The 24,448-nt window shown below is 44.5% G+C and overlaps 1 protein-coding gene across 3 annotated transcripts in view; it reads right to left on the bottom strand.

Moving 5' to 3' along the window:
• DLGAP3 (DLG associated protein 3) overlaps window positions 1–24,448 on the bottom strand; it is a 483,972-nt gene that overhangs the window by 272,903 nt on the left and 186,621 nt on the right. For all 3 annotated transcript variants that reach the window (XM_086956531.1, XM_086956533.1, XM_086956532.1), the window contains exon 3: window positions 12,145–13,206. In XM_086956531.1, the coding sequence (XP_086812657.1) occupies window positions 12,145–13,149 (1,005 nt within the window). In that variant the 5' untranslated portion in view covers window positions 13,150–13,206. The remainder of the gene's footprint in view (window positions 1–12,144; window positions 13,207–24,448) is intronic.

Genomic DNA, 24,448 nt, shown 5'->3' with positions numbered 1-24,448 from the left:
GTGAGGAGCTGAAAACTTGGTCGCACATGCCCCACTCCATTTATGGTAGATCGGCTATTTTTAAAATGGTGGTGTTGCCGTGCCTGCTCTACCAACTGCAGAACCACCCGTACCCGGTACCCCCTACGTGGTTCCTTCAAGTTAACGCAGCGCTGGGACAGTTTTTGTGGGCAGGGGGGACATCAAGGGTTGCACTGCGGACTTGTTTTCAGTTGACGTATTGCTGGGGGTTGGCTACACCGGATGTCCAATCATATTATATGGCATCGCATCTATTGGTGCTGAACAAATGGTGGTATGGAGATAGGGAGGATCTTGTGTGTGCAGTGGAATAAAGGTGTATGGGAGAGTCTACCCTTCACACCATTTTGTATTCGGTGCACCTACACAACTCTTTACCGCCGGCCACTCGTGTAGTATTCCAGCTGTGGAAACAGTCCCTCCTCACAATGGGGTGGTGTAACAAGCAGACTGGGGAAACTCCAGTGTGGCATAATGGCTGATTGCCACCGATCGCTGAATTGCCCGGATTTTGTAGGTGGGATAATATAGGAATCTCTATGCTAGGAAATGTGATGTGTGGCTCTGTTCTGAAATCATTTCAAGATCTTCAACAAGAGTATCAGATGCCAAAAACTCAATTTTATAAATACCTCCATATTCGACACGCCATTTACTCTAGTATTTCGGGGTGAGTGGCCCTCCCAGAATTCAGTCCTATTGAAGACAAAGTGTTTATGGGCGATCTGCAGGACCATCAAATCTCGAAGATCTATAAGTCACTGGTGACCAACAGCCCTAATACGATAGATGGAGAAGATTGGGTGGATGCACTGGCCTCCCCTCCAGAACCAGCAATAGCAATGCGGCTACGTCTCATCCAATTTAAATACCTTCACCGGGTTCAATATACCACACTCAAGTTGTGGAGAGCGGGGCTAGTGTCATCCCTGATATGCCTGTGGAGGAGGGATCCCTAATGCATACAATCTGGCATTATACAGCACTCAAAAGATTCTGGCAAGGGGTTCTGGCCTGTCTTGAAGAAGTGTTGGGGTGGGAGCTCCCCTCCTCCCGGAGATTAATAATTTTACATATCATGGAGGGCATCGGAGGTAATACATACAAGAGGCACCTGTTATTGTTGGGGTTGACTTTGGCTAAGAGGGATATAGCAAGGCTGTGGAAGGCATCAGCCCCACCGTCTCTCACGGCATGGAAAAATGGACTGGACTTTGTATGGGATTGGAGATCCCAATATTCAAGGCAAGGGGATGTCCGTAAAAAGCACCCAAAGATCTGGAAAAGATGGGCAGACTATTGGGGCCTCTATCTGGATCCAGTACCTCCAGTGGACGCATCTGTATCAAGGTTGTTATGCAGGCCTCTCGGGTGAAGGGCCAATTACGTAGAGATGTAATTATTTGGTGGAGTGGGTGATGTGCTGGCATCTTAAACGTCGTAGTGGAATCGCGCCACAGGGGGTTCAATATCTTTATGTTGTATTGTTTTGCATAACCATGATTATGATCCTGTATAAACTGCATGTCAATGACAATAATTTGTGATGTCTAATATGGCAGATGTTTCCTGGTTAAGGAGCCCTACACTGTATGTGACCTTTGACATAATAACATTTGTTACAAAAAAAGGAGAAATACACTAATGGGGTGGTGAATTGTCACTGGGTTAAGGCATGATGAGACATGGAGTGAGCAATGGCCCTTGCTGCATTTTCACCGATGGGTTGAGAACCCTTCTGCAGCTCCCGAGATGTGGATCCTTCCTCCTCACCACTTGCATGAGGAGTAGTACAATATCCTCTTCAAAAGCACTGCCATACCGAGGCAAGATGGTTCACTGCATCACTATCAATTTTAGTGATTGAACAGTGCGTACATTTCCCTGCACCATAATTAATCCAGAGCATTTTAAAACAAGTGTAATCTTGACTAGATCTCAGTTTTTGGGTATTGCATATTTCACTTCATTTTTTTTATCTTACTCTTAATTTCTATGCGGAAGTGGTAAAATGGTTCAGTGCCACAGGTACTGCACTAGCAAACTTCCACAGGCATAGCACTAACAAACTTCACTGATTGAACTTAAAATCTGCATGGAAAATACACTGAGTTGTATCTTGTGTGATTTTGTGCACGAGGGTGTGCCTGAGGTGCAATGTTCATGCAATTTACCTCTCAAACTTATTTTGCTCAATATGCATAACTTTGCCTATTATCACTCTTTCTGTCCTACCCCAACTACAACATGACAGATTTAACCTGCCCTCTTTCTCCTCCCACTCTAAGTGTTTTAAGTATATCATTGTAACCAGGCCCTCTGCTGTGTGGCAACACAAAGCTGGCACAAATGAAGTTAACAGGCATTGGAGGCTATGAGAAGTGGAAGACCACGGTCTGTCTGATCCTTTACTAGTTTCTGCAAACAGTTTTTCTCTGGGGTACACCATTTTTGTCACCAACAGATCACAAGCCTCTAGCTTATAGTCATGCTTGTGATGTCTACAACAGATCAAGAGTGGGAATAGAAAGAGTAAGCTGTAAATTACAAGCATAAATCTGCCGGAGTTGAAATGTGTCAAGATAAAAAAAAGTGCAGGGCTAATTGTATCAGGAGGCTAAGTTGTGTCCATGGTAGAGGTGCAGCAAGTGGTTGAGGTGAAAGGGGTGACATATATTTGTGAAGGATTGGTGCCGTGTGGGAAGTCAATGAAGATGACCGGGAAAGAGTAGAGGAAGACAATTAGATTTTGAGGTAGGTCAAGTCGAATATGCTGACTAGCTGGCCTTTTTTTTAAAGTTGAGGCACAACCTTTTTGTCATGTGTAGATGGTTACTTTTGCTGGGACGTACAAAATGTGTGCCCCAAAAGGGATTGGATACATTCTTCTTGTTCATGCTCACAAGATCATGCATGAATCCTGGCAAGCAAGAGGCTTTTGATGAAGTACCTTTGGTGGCCAGATGTGGATTTACAGGTGACTAGATGAGTTACAGGTTGTATGATATTAGGTGTTTAGATGTGAGGAAAATATGGAGGATTTCTGTGGTAATGGCCCCTATAAGTAGCCAGATACTGTATGTAAGAAGGCCACTTTTGATATTGCAGGCTTTTCAATAATTTGCCATCAAGGTAATGGACCTATGTATTTGGTATTACTATAGCAAAAACTGAGTCAAAAAGCAGCAGAACATTGTAGATGACCAAAGGCAAGTTTAAAGTCGGCAAGCAATAGAGGAGGAAGCTGAGTTGTGTACAGTTAATGCATTGTGATGGAGTGCTCTTGAAAGAAGTGAGTCTCCAACTCTTCCCTAAATTGGTGCAGCTTTAGGGCGGTCCTAATGGATAGAGGGATGTTGTTCCAGATCCTGGATGCATACACGAAAAACGCCTGTTGTCTTGTTTCTTCCTTTTAATACTTCTTAGTCTGCAGTAGATAGTATCTTGGCTGCAAGTGTGCTGAGAACCACCGGAGAATGGTGAGCTCATCTGCCTGATAAGCAGGGGTGCTGGTTGCAATGGCTTTGTAAATGATGCAGCTAGCTTTGAATATGGATTGGGCTGGCAGGGGGAGCCAATGGAGTTCCATCAGGGAGGGTCTGACGGGAATGGTTTTCTTTAGTTTTGATTAGTCATTACATAACGGTGATGATGGTAGGAACAGTTTCTACCATGTTGGTGATTGAGTTTTACAGAACAATTTCCATAGGAAGGTCATGCAGAAATATTTATTTCAGACAGGAGTGGACAGTTGGTGCTGAGGGAAGGAGTATAGGTTTCGTAAGGCCTAGGGCTTTTGATTCTTTATATGTTGGCCAATAGGAGAGGTCTTGTAGGATGCACTTGTTGAACTTTTAACATAAATGTGACTGGGCTAGGCCTGACAGGTAGTCACAGGTGAGGAAAATTCCTCTTCATCTGGGCCATGGCTCAGACAGAGAGACCAATTCTGACAACTAGGTTCTTTTAGCAGTCAAAATCTCTAGCGACTTAGGGCAACTGAGCAGGTATTTGTGGTGGTCGGAGAGTCGAGTGTTGGGTCAGGTGTCTTTCATCTTGTTTGAGTTGGCAATCACTGACACTTGCTGGTCGGTGTTCGTGCACAAGAAGGTCTTCCATATTTGCCCATGTGAATAAAGCCTATTTAATAACCCCGCTGACGAGAGATGTTTTAACAAGGTCTGTGTTAGAGCAAGACAATATGTGGCCGAAGGTGAACGCGATCCAAATCAACCCAGTTCTCATTTCCAAGGCAGATAATGATGCCAAAGCCTGAATGGGGTTACATTGCATCTGCAGTGGCATAGATAGAGCTGTTGCTGCCCAGGGCGAACCCTATGTTTGCCGACCAGTGACCCGGTGAGGACCAGCATGCAAGAGCGGGTGGGGGCTTGCGACAGACGACGATGAGCGGGGGGCTTGACAGACGATGAGGGAGAATTTTGTTAAAAAAGGAAAACTTACCTTGTGCTTTCCACCACTCCCAAAAACAGTACCACCCAGGGCTGACCACCCACCTATAGACACCACTGCGCCTGCCCATTCTGGGCTTGCACGTGCCATTATACTGCACAAAGCCAATTTCTACAGAGCGCGTTGGCGCCCCTGGCAGGGATTTGGTGGCCTCCGGCTCTGGTCCACTTCCAAACACCCTGACCCCCCTCTTTACTGGCCTCCGCGTTCCGCCCCGCCCGGAACCCCTCTTCCGGGGCCCTCTACCCACGCTCCCTGCCCAGGGCCACCATGAGCCTAGAGCCGCCCCTGAGACGACGATGAGCGGGGGGCTTGACAGAGGATGAGGGAGAATTTTGTTAAAAAAAGGAAAACTTACCTTGCGCTTTCCACCACCCCCAAAAACAGTACCACCCAGGGCTGACCACCCCCCTATCGACACCACTGCGCCTGCCCATTCTGCGCTAGCACGCGCCATTACAACTGCCCAAAGCCACTTTCTACAGAGCGCGTTGAATCCTGCCAGTGCAGATCTGGGAGCCACAGCTCGATACTTTGAAGGATATCTGCCCGAGAAAATGAAAGGCCGAGATTAAAGACATCTCTCTTAAAGCGGAAGCAGCCACCGGGGGGAGGGGCGGCGAGGGCTTTATTTTATTTTGATGACTTCTTTTGTTCTCACATCAGGACAGCCGTCGTCTCTCAAGGTCAGGGGAGCTGTGCGCCATAGTAATAGATTTCTGGCCCTGCCTGCAGTGATGCGCCGAACCTGCTCGGCATTAATAAGATGTTTCTGTTGCACACAGACACACGGGCAGTTAGAGACATACACACGCCTCACATCTCTCATAGACACATCCACAAGTAAAAGGCACGCATGCATCTTCACACAAGGTTAGCAAGCAATCAGCAGCCAATGTACATAAGGCAGTCAGGCACACACATGTGTGCACATAAGCCCAAAATGAAACACCTGCGGACACACACATACACGCAAAGTATCTAAAAGAGATATACACAAACACTTGACAACACATGCACACTGAGGCAGTCAGATACACACGTACACAGTAAAATTCATGCAGCAAGACTATTGGAGATATATACTTACCAATTCAGAGACACATGCACATTGAGTAAAACAAACACAAGCAAGCACAGACAATAAGAGACACATTCACAAGTCACTTACAAACACTTGAAAACATAACGCACCAAAAGAGACATGCCAAACCAACACATGCATGAAGTAAGCGATACAGGTAAGCACAGAGAACATACCCCCAAAAAATGACAAAGAAAAACACATACTACATCAATCTCTGAAAATAAATGTGCACATAAATATCAAGTCACATAGACACACAAGTCACTCAGGTAAAAACACACAAAAAAGGCCACTCACACGCATACCAACTCATGCATGAACAAAAACACACTCATCAGGTCACAGGAACACATGTCAGATCAACCAGAGCCACATCAAATCACTCAGACACATCTACTTCAAGTTACAGAAACGTACACAACAAATCAGCTAGAAGGACTCATGCCAGACCTGCCAGATGTACTCCTCTCACACATACACAGGTACACTGCATCCCAAAACCTCAAAGACTTAAATCAGTTCTCATAAAGAGAAACACACACAAAGTCTCCCAAATAGAAACATCACTCTCTCCATCCTTGTCCCTCCAGCCCTCAATCGTTTTTACACAGTTGGCCACCCGACTCCTGCACACAGTGGTTAAACGTGGAATTTCTAGTATGTTTAATGGTCACTTTAGACTAAGATTGATTTATTTCCCTTTTCAAACAGCCCCAGACCACTCCACCTTTCTTTTCTCCATCCTATACCACCAGGCTGCTTAGTATACTCAAACTTTCATCTTAGCCCATTTCCGACATCCACTAAAGTTCTCATCCATACTGAGATGCTCACTCAACTGTAATGGCCTCCTTGCCCACCACGTAAAAATACCAGCACCTCAACAAAGTCCTCAAGTTCCCCAAGTGCAGAATCACCTACAATCTCTAGCTACTGAGACTGGCTTCATAGCACTTGATCTTCCTAAAAAGGTCGTAACTCTAGTATTACAACCCATCATCAGTCATACTCACTTCCACCTAGCCCAGAGAGCCATCTTCTGCATCCCATGTTGTCATCAGAGATGAAACCCCCTCAAATAACACGTCATCCAGACCGCACCCTTATACTAACCACGGAGTCCGGGTCTTTCTTGTGCCTGACTCGCCTCCTCTGAAACACCCTGACCTTGGTTATCAAATCCAATAACCCTCTCAACAACTCAAAAAGAGCCAAGTGACACCAGTTGAATTAAACATGGAAAGATCCTACGTTCTCAGAAGGCAAAGGCTTGTTTTGCTCCTTATTGTCTCTGTGTGATCCTGTAACCCACGACTGGCTGACAGAACCCCTGCTGTATTGGTGAGATACACAGTCTCTTGTCATCTTTGAACAAATGCTCTAACTGCAGCCTTTTGGTCACAAAATCAACACAAAGGATAAATAAAGGACATGCAAACGGTCAAACTTTGTCACACCAGCACAAAACAAATAAACAAGCCCTTCTTAAAAAATCCATACACCAATTCCCTAACACAAAAAAACCCAGCCTTTAAAAAATAAACATCAAGCCGCATGAAGTCAGACAAATTCCAATACATAAACCCTGCAAGTGGACCCACCAAGTTCCAGAACCCCGCAGCCGGGTCACTACGCAGAACGTCACTCCCTTTCTGTCTCAGATACAGAGATAAATTTACCTAGAAAGCAAGTATTTCGATTCCTCTCTACTTCACGTGCATACAAACAAACACAGGCACACACACGTGGACTACACGTACCAAGCCATAGAAACAGACGTAAAATCATGTTTCAGAAACAGACACATACCAAGTTATAGTAAGAGAAATAAGATCGGATACGGCAAGTGAAACACAAACAATTTTACAGATGTGCACCAATAGCCCAAAACACACATCTAAAGTCACAGAAACAATAAACCTCATCAAGATACTCAAGCAAAATGCAGAACAATCACTGAAACACCCCTGCAAATACCATGACATTGTAAAACAGGCACACACCATGTACAGAAAAAGAAATACACAAAAAAACTGGAATAAGAATGCAAAGCGAGTCAAGAAACCCAAGCACACACGAAACAAAGGTGCACATAACAAAGTCAGTGACATGCCTAGGTGCGATTGTATCTTTGTTATAGGACACATACCTCAAATCAAAAAAACAATTACAGACAGCTAACCACACACAATAAAACACAGTAATCACATAAATAGGTACACACCCATGCACATGCAAAGTAACAGAAACACACACACCTGAGTGAAAGAAAAGAGAAATGCGCACCATATCGTACAAACAGAAACATATAGGCACTAAGCATGGGCGGAAAATCCGTTCCGCTCGCGGATTTTGCGGTTTTTCGGTAAATTCGCAATCCGCGAGATTCGCGAATTTCCCGCAAAATCCGCGAGCGGAACGGATTGAGTCAAAATTTAAAGCTGACTTTTTGTAACTATTTTAGAATGGCGCCGGCAAGCTGCCAGAGCCTCTAAAATAGTTACAAAAAGTCAGCTTCAACAGGAAGCACTAATAGATAAAGTAAAGCAGGTGCTAGAGGTGAATCTCAAATTCAGTTACACAATCATTAATCACCCCAAACTTGGAGTGATTAATGACTGTGTAACTTAATTTGACCTTCAACTCAAGCACCTGCTATACTTTATCTATTAGTGCTTCCTGTTGAAGCTGACTTATGGCTGAGGGCAGAAGGGCACAAAGTGGGACAGAGGGCATGAGTTAGGCAGAGGGCAGAAGGGCACAGAAACCAGTGGGGCAGAGGGCAAAAGGGCACAAACAAGAGTGAGGCAGAGGGCAGAAAGGCACAAAAACACGTGGTACAGAGGGCATAAAAAACGGGAGGGTGGCAGTGATGAACCAGGCAAAAAAAAAAATGCGAACACGCAAAGCGCCCCGCGAATACGCAAAGTTCCCCGCGAACACGCAAAAATAAAAAATCGGCAAATTCGTGCAAATTCACTAATTTTGCGGATTGCGAATTCGCAAATCCGCGGATTCCGAATTCGCAAAATTCGCCCATGCTTAATAGGCACCAAGTTAGACATATCGGAGCATGCACAAATAACAGCAAACAAAAAAGCAACATAACTAAAATGACATTAAATCACAAGCAACGCAGACGCCACCAAGTTCATAGAGTTACACAAATATAAGTACATGAACCAAAGTCACACATCTAGAAAGAAACACAGTCGCAACAAATCACAGAAACAGAAGTGAAAACATCCACCCCTGAAACCACTGAACCATTGCTTAAACGGCCTAGAATGTCTCAAACGTGAGCTCCAAATTCCCGGTGCCAGAGAGACTCTACCAATAAGACACAAAGCGGAACCAGAAGTCACTTGTTCTCCCATTCAGAAGTCAAGTGGCATAGCAGTTCAAGCTGGGCTGTTCCTTTTTGGGTTGACAAACACTGGTGTGCATATGGTCGGTCACTGTCTGCAATAGCGGGGGCGGTACAAAAACAATGGAAAGGAATGTGCGCAGAATAATTACCAGTGGTTCGGACAGGTTTCATGAATTCCACCTAAACCACTGTGGTGTAACGTAAGGTGACAAATTCCTTGGGACACTAATCCAGATGCGCAGAGTTCTTCACAACAGAATAAAGGCCAATACAAATGCATATTTTTTTGGAAAAACACTTTTCTCATTTGAGAAAGCCTTTCCCATACCCCCTCATTGCCAAATGTGGTGACATGTTTCCCTTCCTATCCCGAAGCAGGGTTATTCCAGCACTTGGCTAGAGTAAACGTCCACCCATTTCTAAGTGGGAAAGGGTATCGAAGTTTGTAAATACCCACATATGGATATGCTTGAGGGTGTTCACAAACCTTCAAGGCAAACCGAACCTTGGAACACCCACTTTCGATCCCTTGAATATCATTTACTACTGTGGTTTTCTCTAAACTCATGGCGAAGAAAGAATCATTCCTCGTGAAATCCTAGAAGATGAAAGTATGTACATTTGGTTGTTCACATGACTTTTGTGAATATGGCCTTTTGTGTCCAGGTTTTATTTTTGACCTCATTCAGAGGGGATGTTCCCAACCTGTTGACACAGGATTGTCCTTTTTGATGAGAAGAAGGATTTACACATGATTGGTTCCAGTGATGACACAGATGCTGGATGGGCCCAGATTAATTAATTGTATTTGTTGACTATTGCTTTGTGTGGCAGTAACTAGAAAGCCGTCAAACACATGTCATGTGAATGTAGCATCACAAAAAATAAACAAAAATGAATGGATATGATATGCCAAGAGAAGACGACAAATCCCTTTATGATCTACCACTGCAAACAGTGGCGAGCCATGCCACTAACCAAGGGTCAGACTGATGGGCCACAATGGCCCTGCAGCCTAAAAGCACTATGCAGGTGGTTGGGTCATGTGGACTATATGGCCACACCATCAACGTGCATAAAGAAAAATAGACCATTGGTCTATACCATCATCCAGTAAACATCTACAGAGACATCTTAGACTGATATGCCCTACTGCATGTAAACCTAAAATGGACCCTGAGGGCCAAAGGGATCCACCATCAGTCAGTCAACATGCATCAGACTGGGCGATTAGTCAGTTAATGTCTTATGAGTGTCATAGAGCACTGGAATTTGACCTGTTGATAGAGAGTGGTCAGTAGGATACAAGATCCTTTTCATTAGTCAGTTTCCAGGAACATTTGTCACGAGAGCACAGGTCACTGTCACAATACCTAGTGCACAGAGAGCATGGTAAATAGTATTATATGGCCATTCCTTTAGCCAAGAAACTATAAAGTGGACAAATAGATCATAGATTTTTGCAATTAAGGATTATACTGGGAGAGTGTTCATTATTACGAAACAGCTTTGCGATCACCTAGTAGACTAGTAACATCTTAAGAAGGGCCATAGAGTTTGCTTCTAGACAGTGCAGATGAAGAGTGGTCAAAAGGACAATAGAGAGTACTCTGTGAGATTAAGGAAAGAGACCATAGAGCTGAGCCATCAGCCATGAGCAGTTTCACCAGCTATCGAGCCATGAAGATGTGAATCAGGCCCGGCACTAAGAAAATGGTAATAAGGATCATATAGAGTGCATAAACCAAGAGGAGCACAAGCTCCTCTAACTTTAAAAGCAGCACAATTAGAAGGTGCATGTGAATAATGACTTCATCCATCAAAAAAGCAAGTTATTGTAGCGATGGCAATAAGTGGGCATCACCTATAGTCCTATAAAATCACGAGGAGCCATATAGGCCATCGGGTCTTACCATGGGCTACGCTACAGCTAAATAGCCAAAGAAACACACAGAGCCACCTGAAAGGACATAGTACAATGGCAGGTCCTGGGAAGATCAACAAACACTGCCAGCAGGTAGTATGCGGTAAGACAAAGTCTAATGCAGTTACTAGAGATCATACGAAGAGGACAGGCAGAGGCGGCCCGTGAATGACACCAAACCTTACTATTAGAACGATGGTGCTCTATTATTATACGTTATGCCATGTTTTGTAAATATAAACAGATACCAAGGTGTCCGGGGTGCTTAGAGTAGCCTGCCTCAGGCTCTTTGTGATACTCTCATATAAAGTACTATTTTCTATGGCACATGCTTTCAACCGTGCAAACGTATAAGGAGAAGGTCACCGCTACTTTTCAGGGCCACATTTAAGAACTGACATGAGCAGGGGTGAGCAGCTTTACATTAAATTATTCTAGCAATTGTAAAAGCTCCAGGCAAAGGATGCAAAAATCGAAGCCACTACTTCATGTGTATATGGATTGTTCAGCATTAATGCTTCTTCCTACATGCAACCCACTCTGTTGTGCATTAATCCATTTCTAAACAGAGATGTCAGTCTTGAGGCCAGGTGATAAAGCTGCCAATGTGGGGGCAACGACTATCTTTAGTCCCATGGTTGAAGCCATCCGTTCTCATAGGAACTAGAAAGGAATCTCATGCACGAGGAAGCGACAAGATGTCCTCCCAAACCTTATGCTGCACTTCTTGTCCCAGCCAACTAAGTTCCACAGTCCATAAATACAGATAATTCAATGTAAATCCCCTCACTCCCCAAAGATGTTTGCCAGAATATATGCAAAAAAGCCCCATCACAACTTTACTGTGGAAAATTGGAGTGACTTTCACATATCTGTGCATGTGCTCTTAGCAGATATGAACCCACCCTCAGTTTTAGTCTGATCAGAGAATCTTTAACCTAAACAAAGATTTGTGAAACTTAAAAGCGGCCAACCATGCCCTGTACTGTAAAAGGCCTTTGAAAATGATTTAAAAACACATCCAATTTTGAAGATATTGAGCATTAGAGCTCAAGTCTCCAAATTGGTCATAGCAAAGAAATCCAGCTACACAGTGCACAGTCACCCCCGAACTCTGGCACACAGCCTGCTCTGCAAAATCAATACGCAGACAACTTAGACATGTCTGATGACTGAATAGCTTCTCGTGTGACACTGATTGCCGTAGTCTTTTTTGACTTCCATTACATGTTGAGTTTATGAGGAGAGTGGACTTGTGTTGGATCTTACCTGTAGGTAATGGTATCCCCGGTCTTTGGCCTTGGCCTCCTGAAGCATCATCGCCTTCTCTTGGTTTACTCCTGAATTGGGATAGGCCTCCCGTGCTTGACTGACGGTCATGGTGTGCCAGGCGCTTCGCTTGAGGGTCTGCCCATCCAAGGACATGGACATACCAGCACAAGCCAGGCACTTCCCCTCAGCTCCGCTCTTTAAACTCTTCAAGGTTAAGTCTCTGAAGGCACTTTCAGGGGTGTCCACACAATACTGGGTGCCCTGGTCCACCGCGTGCCGACCTGAGACCATGAAGCTGCTGTCACTGTCCAGGTTGTCGTCGGAGCTCCACCAGCCTGTTATCTTGGTTCGGTGCCTGGAGTCCATTTTACGATCTTTGCTTTTGCTCCTCTTGCTGTGTCGGGACTGGTGGTGGTGATGGTAGTCTGCTCCCCGAGGGTCCATCTTGGTGCCATTGTATTCTCTTTTGGAAGGGGCCTCCAGAGAGTGTGACTTGGCAAAGAGCTTTTGGACAGAGTGCACCAAGTGGCGGATTCGGCTTGGGCTCTCGCTTCGTTGCTCCGAGGTGCTGGTCCTCTGATACTGGAGGGTGTGGAACCCATCATGGTGGAGAGGGAGCTGCTTCTCAAACTGATCCAAGAGGTTGGGTGGCAGGCGGTTGATCTTACTGGAGGTGTGCGCCACTGCGGCCATACATTCATCGCAGGAGTCGTACTGCTGCTGGTTGTGGTGCATCCTGGGGAAAGTGCTACTACTGGCGGTCAATGGCTCTGGCATGCTCAACGGCCCGCCTGGGCACTCGATAGGGATAGCGGCACTCCGTGAAGAACAGTAGTGGTGGTCCAAGGAACAAGACTTGGAAGGGCTATGGGGATAGATCTGTCGAGGGTCCTGGCTGTGGTGCGCGTAGTCCAGGAACTGGTCACAGTCTTCGGGAATGCAGCGACATGGGTGCCCTGTACAGTGCTGAGATTGGGTGCGTTCTCCATGATATCCTCTCATGATGTCAGCACGGCAAAAGTGACCACTTCATGGCTCCAGCCAGTGGCCCTGGACGACCTAGAGAGGAAACAAGATAAGTGGGAAACAGTTAAATACTTTACTGAACATACTAAAGCATTTGCATCATATGTTCAACATCACCTGGAATCCAATAACAGAGTGGTTTGTAAGATAATCACAAACACAGCATATAAAATGGACTCCACTCAAGACCTAACAATCAGCCAAAAGAGGGTGCAACACAATATAGCAGAATTATTACAGTAAAACCTTTCTTGTGCGGGTAGGGGCAAGTACTGTAGACCCGGTGGGCCTTGCTTATCATCATTGACTTGAATATTTCATATAGGTGCTGGAAATGTACTTAATATCCTTGTGTTATTTTATCTGAATCCAAAAAGATCAATTGTTCTGATACATGCCCTACTTTAAGAAGCATCCTTCATCCTTCTAACGCACTGTGTGCTCCTCCTGCAATTCCAGAGTACAAAGACGCCCATATGGTGAAGCATTTCTTTTATATAAGGTTAGTGAACACATGGAGCAAGCTTATGAGCTGATGATTGGAAGAAAATGATTTAAATAACCAGATGAGGGAAAGTGGGTGCAATGGCACTTAATAACCAGGCTGGATAGGTAGATCACTTAGCATCTATAAAACAAAAGTAACACTGAGATGGGGGTAGACTGAATAGGCCTGATGGCAAATATCTCCAATAATATTCTGTTCAAATAATTGGCTTTGTGTTTATAGAATGCATTTCTAGTCCACAAATTGGTCCTGGGGGGCGAGTGCTGTACCTAATAGCGGGGTTGGGTGATAAGCTGGTAGAATAAAAGAGTGCATGCTGGGATGGGCGCATCAAGGGATAGTGGAGAGAGAAGGAGCCAGGATGGGTTCAATCCATGGGCAGTAGTAGACAGGAAAGAGTTGGGCATGGAGATATTTAATGCAGGGGTGTGGGTAAGGGGCCAGATGTGATCGCCTCCCTGTGACCACACTTGCTTCAGCTGTCAGAGCAGAGGAGAGAGTGGAGAAGCAGAGGAACGCAGCATCAGTTCACTCATGGCCCCTCAGACCAGCTGAGCCTTGAAGGTGATTGGGGAGAACAGAGAAAAAGAGATTAACTATGATGCTGGGATCAAACAGCGCAGTTTCCCAGAGCTTCAAAAGTGCCACAAATGGTAGTCATGTAGCTTTATCTCATCTATGTAAATTACTTGTCATGAAATATTTCTGTGTTGCAAAGGCAAATGCAATAGGTCTCGCATTTACGAGAGTTTGAGCTATTGGCATTGTAAATGGCAATGCCTTTTATTTATGTATTGTTTTTAAAACACATAAATAAAGGGCATTGTCATTTACAATGCCAATAGCTTAAACTGTCTCAAATGCAAGACCTATTGCATTGCAAATGCGTTTGTGCAATATATATTTTTTTTAAGTGAAAGGGGAGAGAGGGTGACAGCAGGCAGGACAAGGCAATTTGAGAAAATGGTGCTACGAGGCTTTAATTAGAGCATATTGCGTAACAACACTCATGGAATATGAATTTGAACAAATAAGGACTGGGGTGATATGACCCTGGTCGATACAACTTCACCACATACCTGAACACAAAGGGTGGCGCACATAGGTACACTCCCACGTCATACATTTGTTTTCATTCATCTTAAATTGCTTTGATTAAATTGTGTCACCACAAAAGTGTTGATGGCCAAATGTGCAAAGAAGGACTGGCCCAGAGGAACATCTCCCAACTTCCCACAGTGTGCTGCCTCTATAAAGGCAATACGGCTAGACCATGGCCGACATTATGTCAATCTTGCATAATTATTTTCATCTGGGCACAGTGGAGAAAGGTTGACCAGTCCCCAACTAAATTGCCTCTTGGTATTCATGTATTACATATGAAAAGAGAATGGTGGGTAATAAAGGGGTGGAGGAGATTCAAAAGAAAAAAAACACATGAAATGCAACTGAAGTTAACATTTGTAATCAATCTCAATGGTTAAAACGTAAGTAGCATAGACAGAATTTCAACATAATTCCCAAAATGTATTCACTGCTCTCACCAGTATGTTTCCAGCTCCGTGAGCTATTTAACAGCTCAGGGCCCGATTTGCAAAGGTAAACCTAGACCTACGGTCTAAGTTTAGACCGGAGGTTAGGCTTTAGGTCCAATCTTAGGCTTCAGTTCTAAAGTTAGACTTTAGGTCCAAACTTAGACTTCAATTCTAAAGTTAGACTTTAGGTCCAAACGTAGACTTCAGTTCTAAAGTTAGGCTTTAGGTCGAATCTTAGACTTAAGTTCTAAAGTTAGACTTTAGGTCCAAACTTATTCTTGAGGTCTAAAGTTAGACTTCAGGTCCAAACTTATTCTTGAGGTCTAAAGTTAGACTTTAGGTCCAAACTTAGTCTTGAGGTCTATAGTTATACTTTAGGTCCAATCTTAGGCTTCAGTTCTAAAGTTAGACTTTAGGTCCAAACTTAGACTTCAGGTCTAAAGTTAGACTTTAGGTCCAAACTTAGACTTCAAGTCTAAAGTTAGACTTTAGGTCCAATCTTAGACTTCAGGTCTAAAGTTAGACTTTAGATCCAAACTTAGACTTCACTTCTCAAGTTAGACTTTAGGTCAAATCTTAAACTTAACCCCTTGCATGCGCTGCAAATTTTCGCGCTGTGCAGCAGTTTTAAAGAGTGGGCGGGATCATGACGGCCCCCAGCCGTCATCAGCACACGCCCACCATGATGCATGACTGCCGGGTGCCGTCATCAGCATGGAAGGGGTTAAGGTCTAAAGTTAGACCTTAGGTCCAAACTTATTCTTGAGGTTTAAAGTTAGTCTTTAGGTCCAAATTTAGTCATGAAGTCTAAAGTTAGACTTTTGGTCCAAACTTGGGCTTCATGTCTAAGTTCATCTTTGTGAATTGGGCCCTCAATGAATGAACCTTCATAAGGCATGCATCTTCTGACTCCTGGGATCATTTATTTAATGTTTTAGTAGTAATTATCTAGGAAGAGAATGATAAATGGAAACACATACCCTAAACTGTACATTTAAAGGCGTCAATATATATTGATTGTTTATTTCAAAATCTCTCCTAGGCTGAACTGCAGGAACAAGAAGACGTCAAGCCTACTCTTCCCATGGTCCTAGGATCTGGATCTCAATATCTTCTACAATTCAGCAAGCTCATTCGATTCTATTCTTCAGGAAGAACCTGATGGCCCCCCTCTTCAAACATTACCTCTTTCATACAAGTTCAAGAGGGGAATTCTGAATTTGAAAGGCTTGGATGAGGAAGGACAGGATTTGCAATGAGAGGCTAATTTCTGAAACAATCTGTATTAGGAATTCAGTAGTTTCACGCAATGTTGAGAGCGTGACCTAAATCTCTATATTTGAATAACTAGGAGGTTTATGTGACGAAAAGTAGGAATTGATGAACAACAAAGATTTGCCCTATATTTTTATGGCCAATTGTTCTGTTACAAGTCTTTTATGCAACTTCAGCCACCACAGTAGCTTCATAGCTCTCCTAATAAAAAAGGCTACTATTATGAATTAACCAACTCAACAATACCCTATTATTGGAATTAACTCTGTCATCTGTTATGTGTGCACACTTTTCTGAAGTAAATGCTCAAACATATCGCATCATCAAACCTGATAACTGTACGTTTTGGGAAGTTGATTTTAATGGCTAACAAGCTGGTACCACAGTACGGTAGTGTGAAGTTGGAAAGTCTCCCGGCTTGTACATTTGCAAATGTGATTTTAACTTTGCAAGCTTCACAAAGTGTGATCCTCAAGAGGTAAAAAAAAGAACACCATCGGCAGCCCTGCCCTGTGGAGGGGAACCATTCCAGCTGCTCCAATGGGCAGTGCTCAGCAGCTTCCCCCTTCTATGTCCAGGCCTTCTGGTGCCCCCAGCTCAACTGTCATGCACCACTGTAAAGCCCATAAGACGGCTGTACTTGCCTGACCACAGACACCTACGCACTCTTCGGCCCTTGAAGTTCTGCGCCAGCCTTTGATCCCTGTCATGATCAGCCCTGGTCGCCACATGGCTCCATTGCCAACTAGACCCGAGCAGTCCTTTGCTACCAACAGCCTTTCACAGCCATTCCGTTCCGACTGGTCTCTAAACTCCCCATAGACCGACAACACATGATGGCTCCCCCGTCCAGCACATACCTGTGGTGGAAGGGGTATCTGTCTAGCTTCTGCAGATTCCCTGTTGAAAGATGTCTGGCCTCAAGGACATCCTGGAACAAGAAATCATGCCTTGCAGTGGGCTAGCCACACAATGTTACTTTACTTAAAAACCTAGCCTAGTTTACCCAGGGGCGATTCACTGACCTCTCCTACAAAGGTTTTCCCTTCGACCAATGTAGACTGATCCTCAAAGTGGTCCTTTGAACGTAATTTTTGGATTATATAAACATGCTAATGAAGAAAGAGTCTGGTCTGATGCACCTTGGTGCAGGCTTAACTCGGACAGCATCAAGATGTGCCCCCCTCCCCCCTGCAAAATGGGTGTTTTCTGGCAACGTATCAAACACAATTAATTAAAGGTCCTCTTGTTCTCACTTCCAATGATAAAAGAGGAAGAAATATGCATCGTCGAGCATCTGATGACTCAAACACAACAAGACATAGATATCAGCTGTAGATTGTGGCGACCCGTGACCAACCAGGCAATGTTACACTTCCATCCGTGACCTTACCATGAAATTACTTACAAGTTCCTGCAGGAGCTGTGTGCTCCGCTGATGAGACTGACTGAGGGCTTTTTCTCGGGGTGGGGACAATGTGTGCAGACATGGTGTCTGGGATACAGGCTCTGGTTTATTTGAGTTCTCTTACTGCAAAAATCAATTCCTGCAAAGATGAGCTCATCTGTACACAATGACATGTCAGTCACATAACACACATTTTTCTCTTAGCCCATCAAAAATACCTTCATAATTCTCACTTTTTCAACAAACTAGTGTGTGAGGACGACTTTTATTATTGTGAAAATGGTGTAGGGAAGCCCAACATAAATGCTGGATTCAGGCAGGAGCGCCTGGCAGGGAATGATGTTCGAGGGGGAGGGGGGAGGAGGATGGCGGGGAGGCAACATTTACTTTCTCTGCATCTTTCCTCCGCTTCTCCTTCCCGGAGCCAGGAAGTACCCAGGCTCCCCATAGCCAACCACAACGCTGTAATGCAGCATTGTGATTGGCCTGAGCACCGTGGATCAAGTGATGAGACAAAAACATTACCATATCTACTAGGTTATGGTGCTGTGCTTCTATACCCCAGTACAGGTGCACTTTATGCTGCCATGTACCACTGCACACACCCCCTCACACCACAGTGCAATGGTATGTGTGTTCTAACAAGCATAGGTTTTTACTGGAAGGGGACTCTTCCTGTACAATTACTTTATCTACCTTGTATGTGAGCTGTTCAGTGCAGCACAAACGCAGAGTTCGAAAAATGTAGAAACGTGTTCCACTGTTATCCCTTCCTCAAGGAGGCATACGTTTGTGATGCAAACACCAGGCTATTCAATAATATATAGGGATTTGCATCAAAACCCAGGGTTGCTTGCTTAGGAAAGCCCATGTACCACCCATGGAACAACCCGTGACTCAAAATAGTACATTTTGGCACATAGTGTGACTTTGTGTTAGACATATTTCCAACACAAATCATGAATTACATTGGAAAGTAAATACCACCACAGCACTTTACATTGGGTTTGTGTGACTTTGGTGTTAGTAAATACTTTCTGTGGCATCTCAAAATGCCTCCCTTCGCTCCAGTATGAGCATCAGCAGGAGAGATAACTTTACTTACAACACAGAACAGAAACATGATATATAATAGCAGGTCAATGATCCCTCAACTCTCCAGACTACAAGCAGCACCATGGCATTCACACACTACAACAGGCAAAGCATGGGCATGAGCTGGTCAATATTCTTCTTGCATACATCAAGTATAACCTCTGGCCTTAGCTGGGCATGTTCCCCTCACACATTGACCAAGTAATACTTGGGCAGCACTGCATCCTTGACTCAGACACACAAGCGTGTTCTCTCAAAGAACAATTACATCATAGTTAACAGCAGTAGACACCTTCCTACAGGGCACATAATCGATACAGCATGGACAGTAACTAAACAGACTACCCTCACATGCCCAAACAGACCAGAAATATTGTGGGAAGGAGAAATGTAACCTTCCTCATCACACAAAACATTAATGGTTATGGGTAGCACTGAGCCAAACTTGACTGATGGACTGAAAGGGCACAACAGGAAAAGAAGTGTAGCTCCCACCCCCCACCTGCAGAACATTTTTAACACTAGCTGCTGTAGTGCAAGATCTCTCTCTGCAAAAGTAAAGAAACAGCACATGAGCAGCAAAATTGAAAACTCCCTTCACTTCAGATCCAAAAACACAAATCAAAATATCTGGACAACAATTTGTTTACGAAAGTGTATCAGGGGGCCGAGATTAGAAGCCTCCAAAGGAGGGAGTGCTGGTAGTTCCTGACACAGCCAATCCTTGCACTGCTCTCATGCTGTAAAACAGCATGGGAACAGCGTCTAGATTGGCTCAGGAGTCGCAGGGTTGGGAATGGAGAGCTGAGCTGGTGAACAGCGAACTGAACGCCCAATCATGTCTGTGACTGTGACGGACAGGACGGTAAGTGGGCCTGCTCATTTTTGTTTAGAATAGTGCCTTGCATATATACAGTCATGCTCCAAGTGTGTAGACTCATTAGGCTGAAAGAGAGCAGCTACAGACTGTAGAGATGCCACTGCAGTGACATCTCCACTTGGATAAGTTCTCCTGCCAAGCAGCCGTCGAATGCTGAGACTCTGAAAGGTCGACCCAGCCTCATTAGACTTTGGGGTGAGGGGTGTAGGAGGATAATTAACCAACCCTCTCTTTCACCCATTTCACAAATATCCTTTTTGGCCCCGAACACACAAGGACAAGTTCTGGAGGGAACAAATGTACACCATTCAGCGCCTTAATCCAGTAAAACACCTCTTTGCATTGTGGGGAAAAAACACTACTGTGTTTGAAGTTCACGCGCGCTCAAGCCCGGGTGGGTGCACTCAGACTCATGAGGCAATAACGAGATACATATTTTGAGGTCATTGAATATAAACAGGAATTGAAAGTAAGACAAACGCTTTGTTAGCATACTCCAATGTCAGCCCAATCCAGTTCCAGCATTATTGATACCTCCTCAATAGTCCTTCAGTGCGCTAAAAATAAGAGAACGAGCTGGATTGTTTTATTTTCACAGTTGCTAACTACACCCTTATCTTAGGCTGGTCTTAGCGTGGAGTTCACTTTCACACTTGATAATAGACCTGTACAGTGGACAGTGGATCATTGGGTGTGGTGAACGTACGTACAAAGGGACGGGTTCCCTACTGACCCTTCCCGAGGATTATTTGGGGGTACTAATATCAATGTCTAGGTTTTCCAGCTTGATTGCGCTTCCCAAAAATAAGGATCCATTTTAGGTGCTAATGTTTCAATACCATGTAATGAAGTGGGAGCAAACAAGGTTATGGAGGAGGATACCAGTCTTAGTTGACTTTTGTTTCTTCTGGTAATAAGTTGCTTTTTCAGCCATATTGGAGAGCAGCGCATGAAGTCGCGGGGACCCCTGGGTCTGCATACACATGCTGCTAGCAAGGCAAGCCTCATACTCGCCAGCGTTAAACAATAATTTACATACTTTGAATGAAAAATAATTTATGCCTACAAAAGTTAATATTGCTGGAGCACATTCAAGTTCTAGTCGTATGGAAATTTGAAATAAATTCATTAAAAAATGATGCTCAGATCAAAATAGTGGAGCCCCGGCAATTATTGTGGGTTTGTTTATTTGGTTCCATATCAATAAAGTTGCTTAATACAACATAATTACATAGACTCTTTCGTATACTGTGGGATAATAATAGCAGCAATCTAAATTGATATTAAAGGAGAATTAAAGCAATACTGAGTCACTCCCAGTGATTTAAGCCATGTGACATGATGCCTCATCCCAATTTAACATTTTTTCCTCTGATTAATGACTGATGGGAACTGGGGAAAGAAAGGGGAGGCTAGGGTGAGTGTTTAGTTGAGGAGTGGGGGGGGGGGGTGCAGGATGCTGGAAAGAATGATGACAAAGAGAGGTGAGGTTGGGAGTGGGACAGGCTCTAGCCTCCAACCCCTCAGTGCTGGGTGCAGATTTTTCACTGACTGTTGACAAAAGTTGAAGTTGAGGATCTTGAATTATGGCATACGCTTCGTATGTGGGCCCATATGCCAGCCGCCCCATGTGTAGGTCCTAAGAATTCACTCAATGCCTTAGTTAAATGTGCATAGCTCAAGTGTGTGTGGCCCCTTCATTAATGTGTAAACCCTAACCCTGCTGGCCTTTTCTTTTACCAATCATTGCTGTAAGGTGTTGCCGTTAGAGTGGATCAAATGAAGAGAACTAGAACCACAACTCCCAGCATGCATAGATGTTAAAATTTAACAGAAAATTCAGAACTGGCTCACTGCTCTCTTAGTGACATTGGTTTACCTGGTAACCTTACTGTAGTACTTCATGATAGAGTGTTGATGTGGAATCTTACCATGTGGCAGCTTCATGCTCTCTGGGGGAATGTTGAAGTGACAGTTGATGAGAGTAAAGGAAGTGCTCAAGCCTTAGAAGCAGCTTGCAGGAGCCATCCCCTTTCCCGGGTTTTTACAGATTCCATGGATGGCACCAGGGAGTTAGCAGACATGTATGCTGTGCCACAGGAGCTGTGAGTGTGCAGTGCAACTGCTAGCTAGCTTGAGCTGCAGGACACAGGGACAGACTGTAATGTGAGATACCACATGCATTGTTGTCTGCATCACATAAGTTGTTATCTCACTATAAATCCTTACAAATGATCATATTAAGATTGTTGTGGTGAGCAAGTTGCTAAGAGGCCCAGTTCTAGAATGAGGAAGTGTGTGGGCACTGGACAGGCACTGGGTGAGGTTTTATTGACCTGGCCTGCCATGATTGAAAGCTGCAGTGGTCCTGGAACACTTTTGGGAGTAGGGGTGTTGTTGTCAAAGTTGCGTGACTGACTGAAGTCATAGAGAGTGTGACAAATACAATGGTAGCAGTGCACAAAGAACAAGTATTGCAAATTTGCAACAGCCTACACCCTTCAGCATAAAAGTGGTAAGAGTGTAGTAGCGCATTTGGAGGAAACTTTTATAAATATTTTGTGTGTTTCAATATTTTAAGTCTACACTTTCACAATTGCTCTATAAACTTTCATGCTTTCTCAAATTTGCATGAAAATGCTCCATTTGCCCCCTTCTTTTTCAAAGTTTTCCCGGGGGGAGGACCCCACTGAAGTCCGTTAAGATGATCAAGTTCGCTCGCTACGCTCACCCACCACAGGACACTCACCCAAACGTTTACACTTCACCACTTTCAGATGTCACCAGTTGCCACTGCCTGTAAATGCATAGACAGAAAACACATTTCACAATGTGTTTACATTCAAATAACACTCATGATGAAATACAAGTTCCATCCATACATGTCAGGAGTCAGAGCACAACTTTGGCTCTCTGTGGACTGTTGCAACATCAGGGAATCTCTGACTGCTGATTCCAAGGGCAATATTTTTCTGAACGTGGTTTGCTTCTGGGAGGGATCTGCTATCAGGTCTCCTTCTTGCCCTTGCCAGGTCATGAGCGGTCTCTGTGGTTGTGCCCTTCGGAGGCATCACTTGCCCATGGGTTAAGCATTGAATCGTCTCTGATCCCACTATGGAGGACATGCATCCCCTTCCAGCTTCAACACACTTTATCATTCCTCCCCTCACTGCAGACTGCCAGAGAGTCACCTTTGCTTAGATTGTAAATGAGGAAATTGCTTATTCTCCAGCATAGCTTAGCTAATTAACAGTCTTCCTTAGCAGCCTTGTTTGCATATTTAGTTGGTGCATCTGGGGGTAAACTGTCGGCAGGAACGTGCACTGAAACGCGAAAGCAAGCTCAAGACAAATGGAACAGCAGTAGAACCAGGGAACTCTATCTTCTGGGGAAGCAGCACATTTCAGAAAACATTAACTGCCTTTCTCTAGGCAGGATGGATGGTGCACTTTGCAGAATGTCATGCAGAACCTTGTAATTCAATGGTCTGCGCAAGGAAGCTGCTAATTGAGACGAAAAATGGGTTTAACACTTCAGGAACTGGGTCTTAGTACGGCGGTCCAAGAGGGAGGGATGATTCCTGTGCAATGCCGCTGAAATGAAGCTGGTGCATGGGAGTGAAGTGTGCGGGGACTCGCAGTGATCTGCACTTGTATCTACATAGTACTTCCTACACTTGACGAGATACCGAAGTGTATTTTTAGGAGGGTAACATGCTACACTTTGGCAATGGTTCGTTGGGGGAGTGAGTGTGTCATGTGACCTCTGTGAGTAAAGGTTTGTTGACAGTCACAGAGCACTTAAGCATGTATTTCATGCACGATGATGTAGAGGAAGTGCATGAGTACAGTGTGGCCTATACGGGAGCTGATTCAATGTCATGTATGAGGAGCAGAGTTGTGCTCTTGTCATGTAGCCAGGTGGAAGCAGAGAGAGACAGGAAGCATAGAAAGCACAATCCTCTAAGGACAGGCCTATGCATGCGAATGCAGTGCGGACTAGGTAATAAGTGTCTTTGTGTCATCCATACATGACTAAGACTATACGTATTTACAACAAGGGGTGGTGAGGGACAGAGTCTCTGAATTAAGCAGAAAGCTCTCACCCAGTCAAGAGATCAGGGCTAGATCCAACACCGTTCTTTAGCTCACTGCACCATCCCAGTTTCAGAACCTGGCTGTATGCAAATTAGTCTGTTCCTGTCCCAGTGCATGATGGGAACAGGGCAAACCAAACTACAAAAGCCAATTCTTACACTGGGAAGGAAACAAGCTCCCGGGGACCGGTTTCTGGCATTACAGCCGTCTTCGGCCCGGTTTGCTTGAATCCTGATGGTGCAATGAGCAAGGGTCTCACATCTGAGAATACCCTTCCACGCTTAGGGTGGACAAAAATATTTACAACAAGGGGTGGTGAGGGACAGAGTCTCTGAATTAAGCAGAAAGCTCTCACCCAGTCAAGAGATCAGGGCTAGATCCAACACCGTTTTTTAGCTCACTGCACCATCCCAGTTTCAGAACCTGGCTGTATGCAAATTAGTCTGTTCCTGTCCCAGTGCATGAGGAGCAGAGTTG

This window comes from Lissotriton vulgaris, chromosome 2_1 (genome assembly GCF_964263255.1).
Source record: "Lissotriton vulgaris chromosome 2_1, aLisVul1.2, whole genome shotgun sequence".
NCBI classification, from domain to species: Eukaryota; Metazoa; Chordata; class Amphibia; order Caudata; family Salamandridae; genus Lissotriton; species Lissotriton vulgaris.
This window is presented reverse-complemented; position numbering and strand designations above follow the sequence as displayed.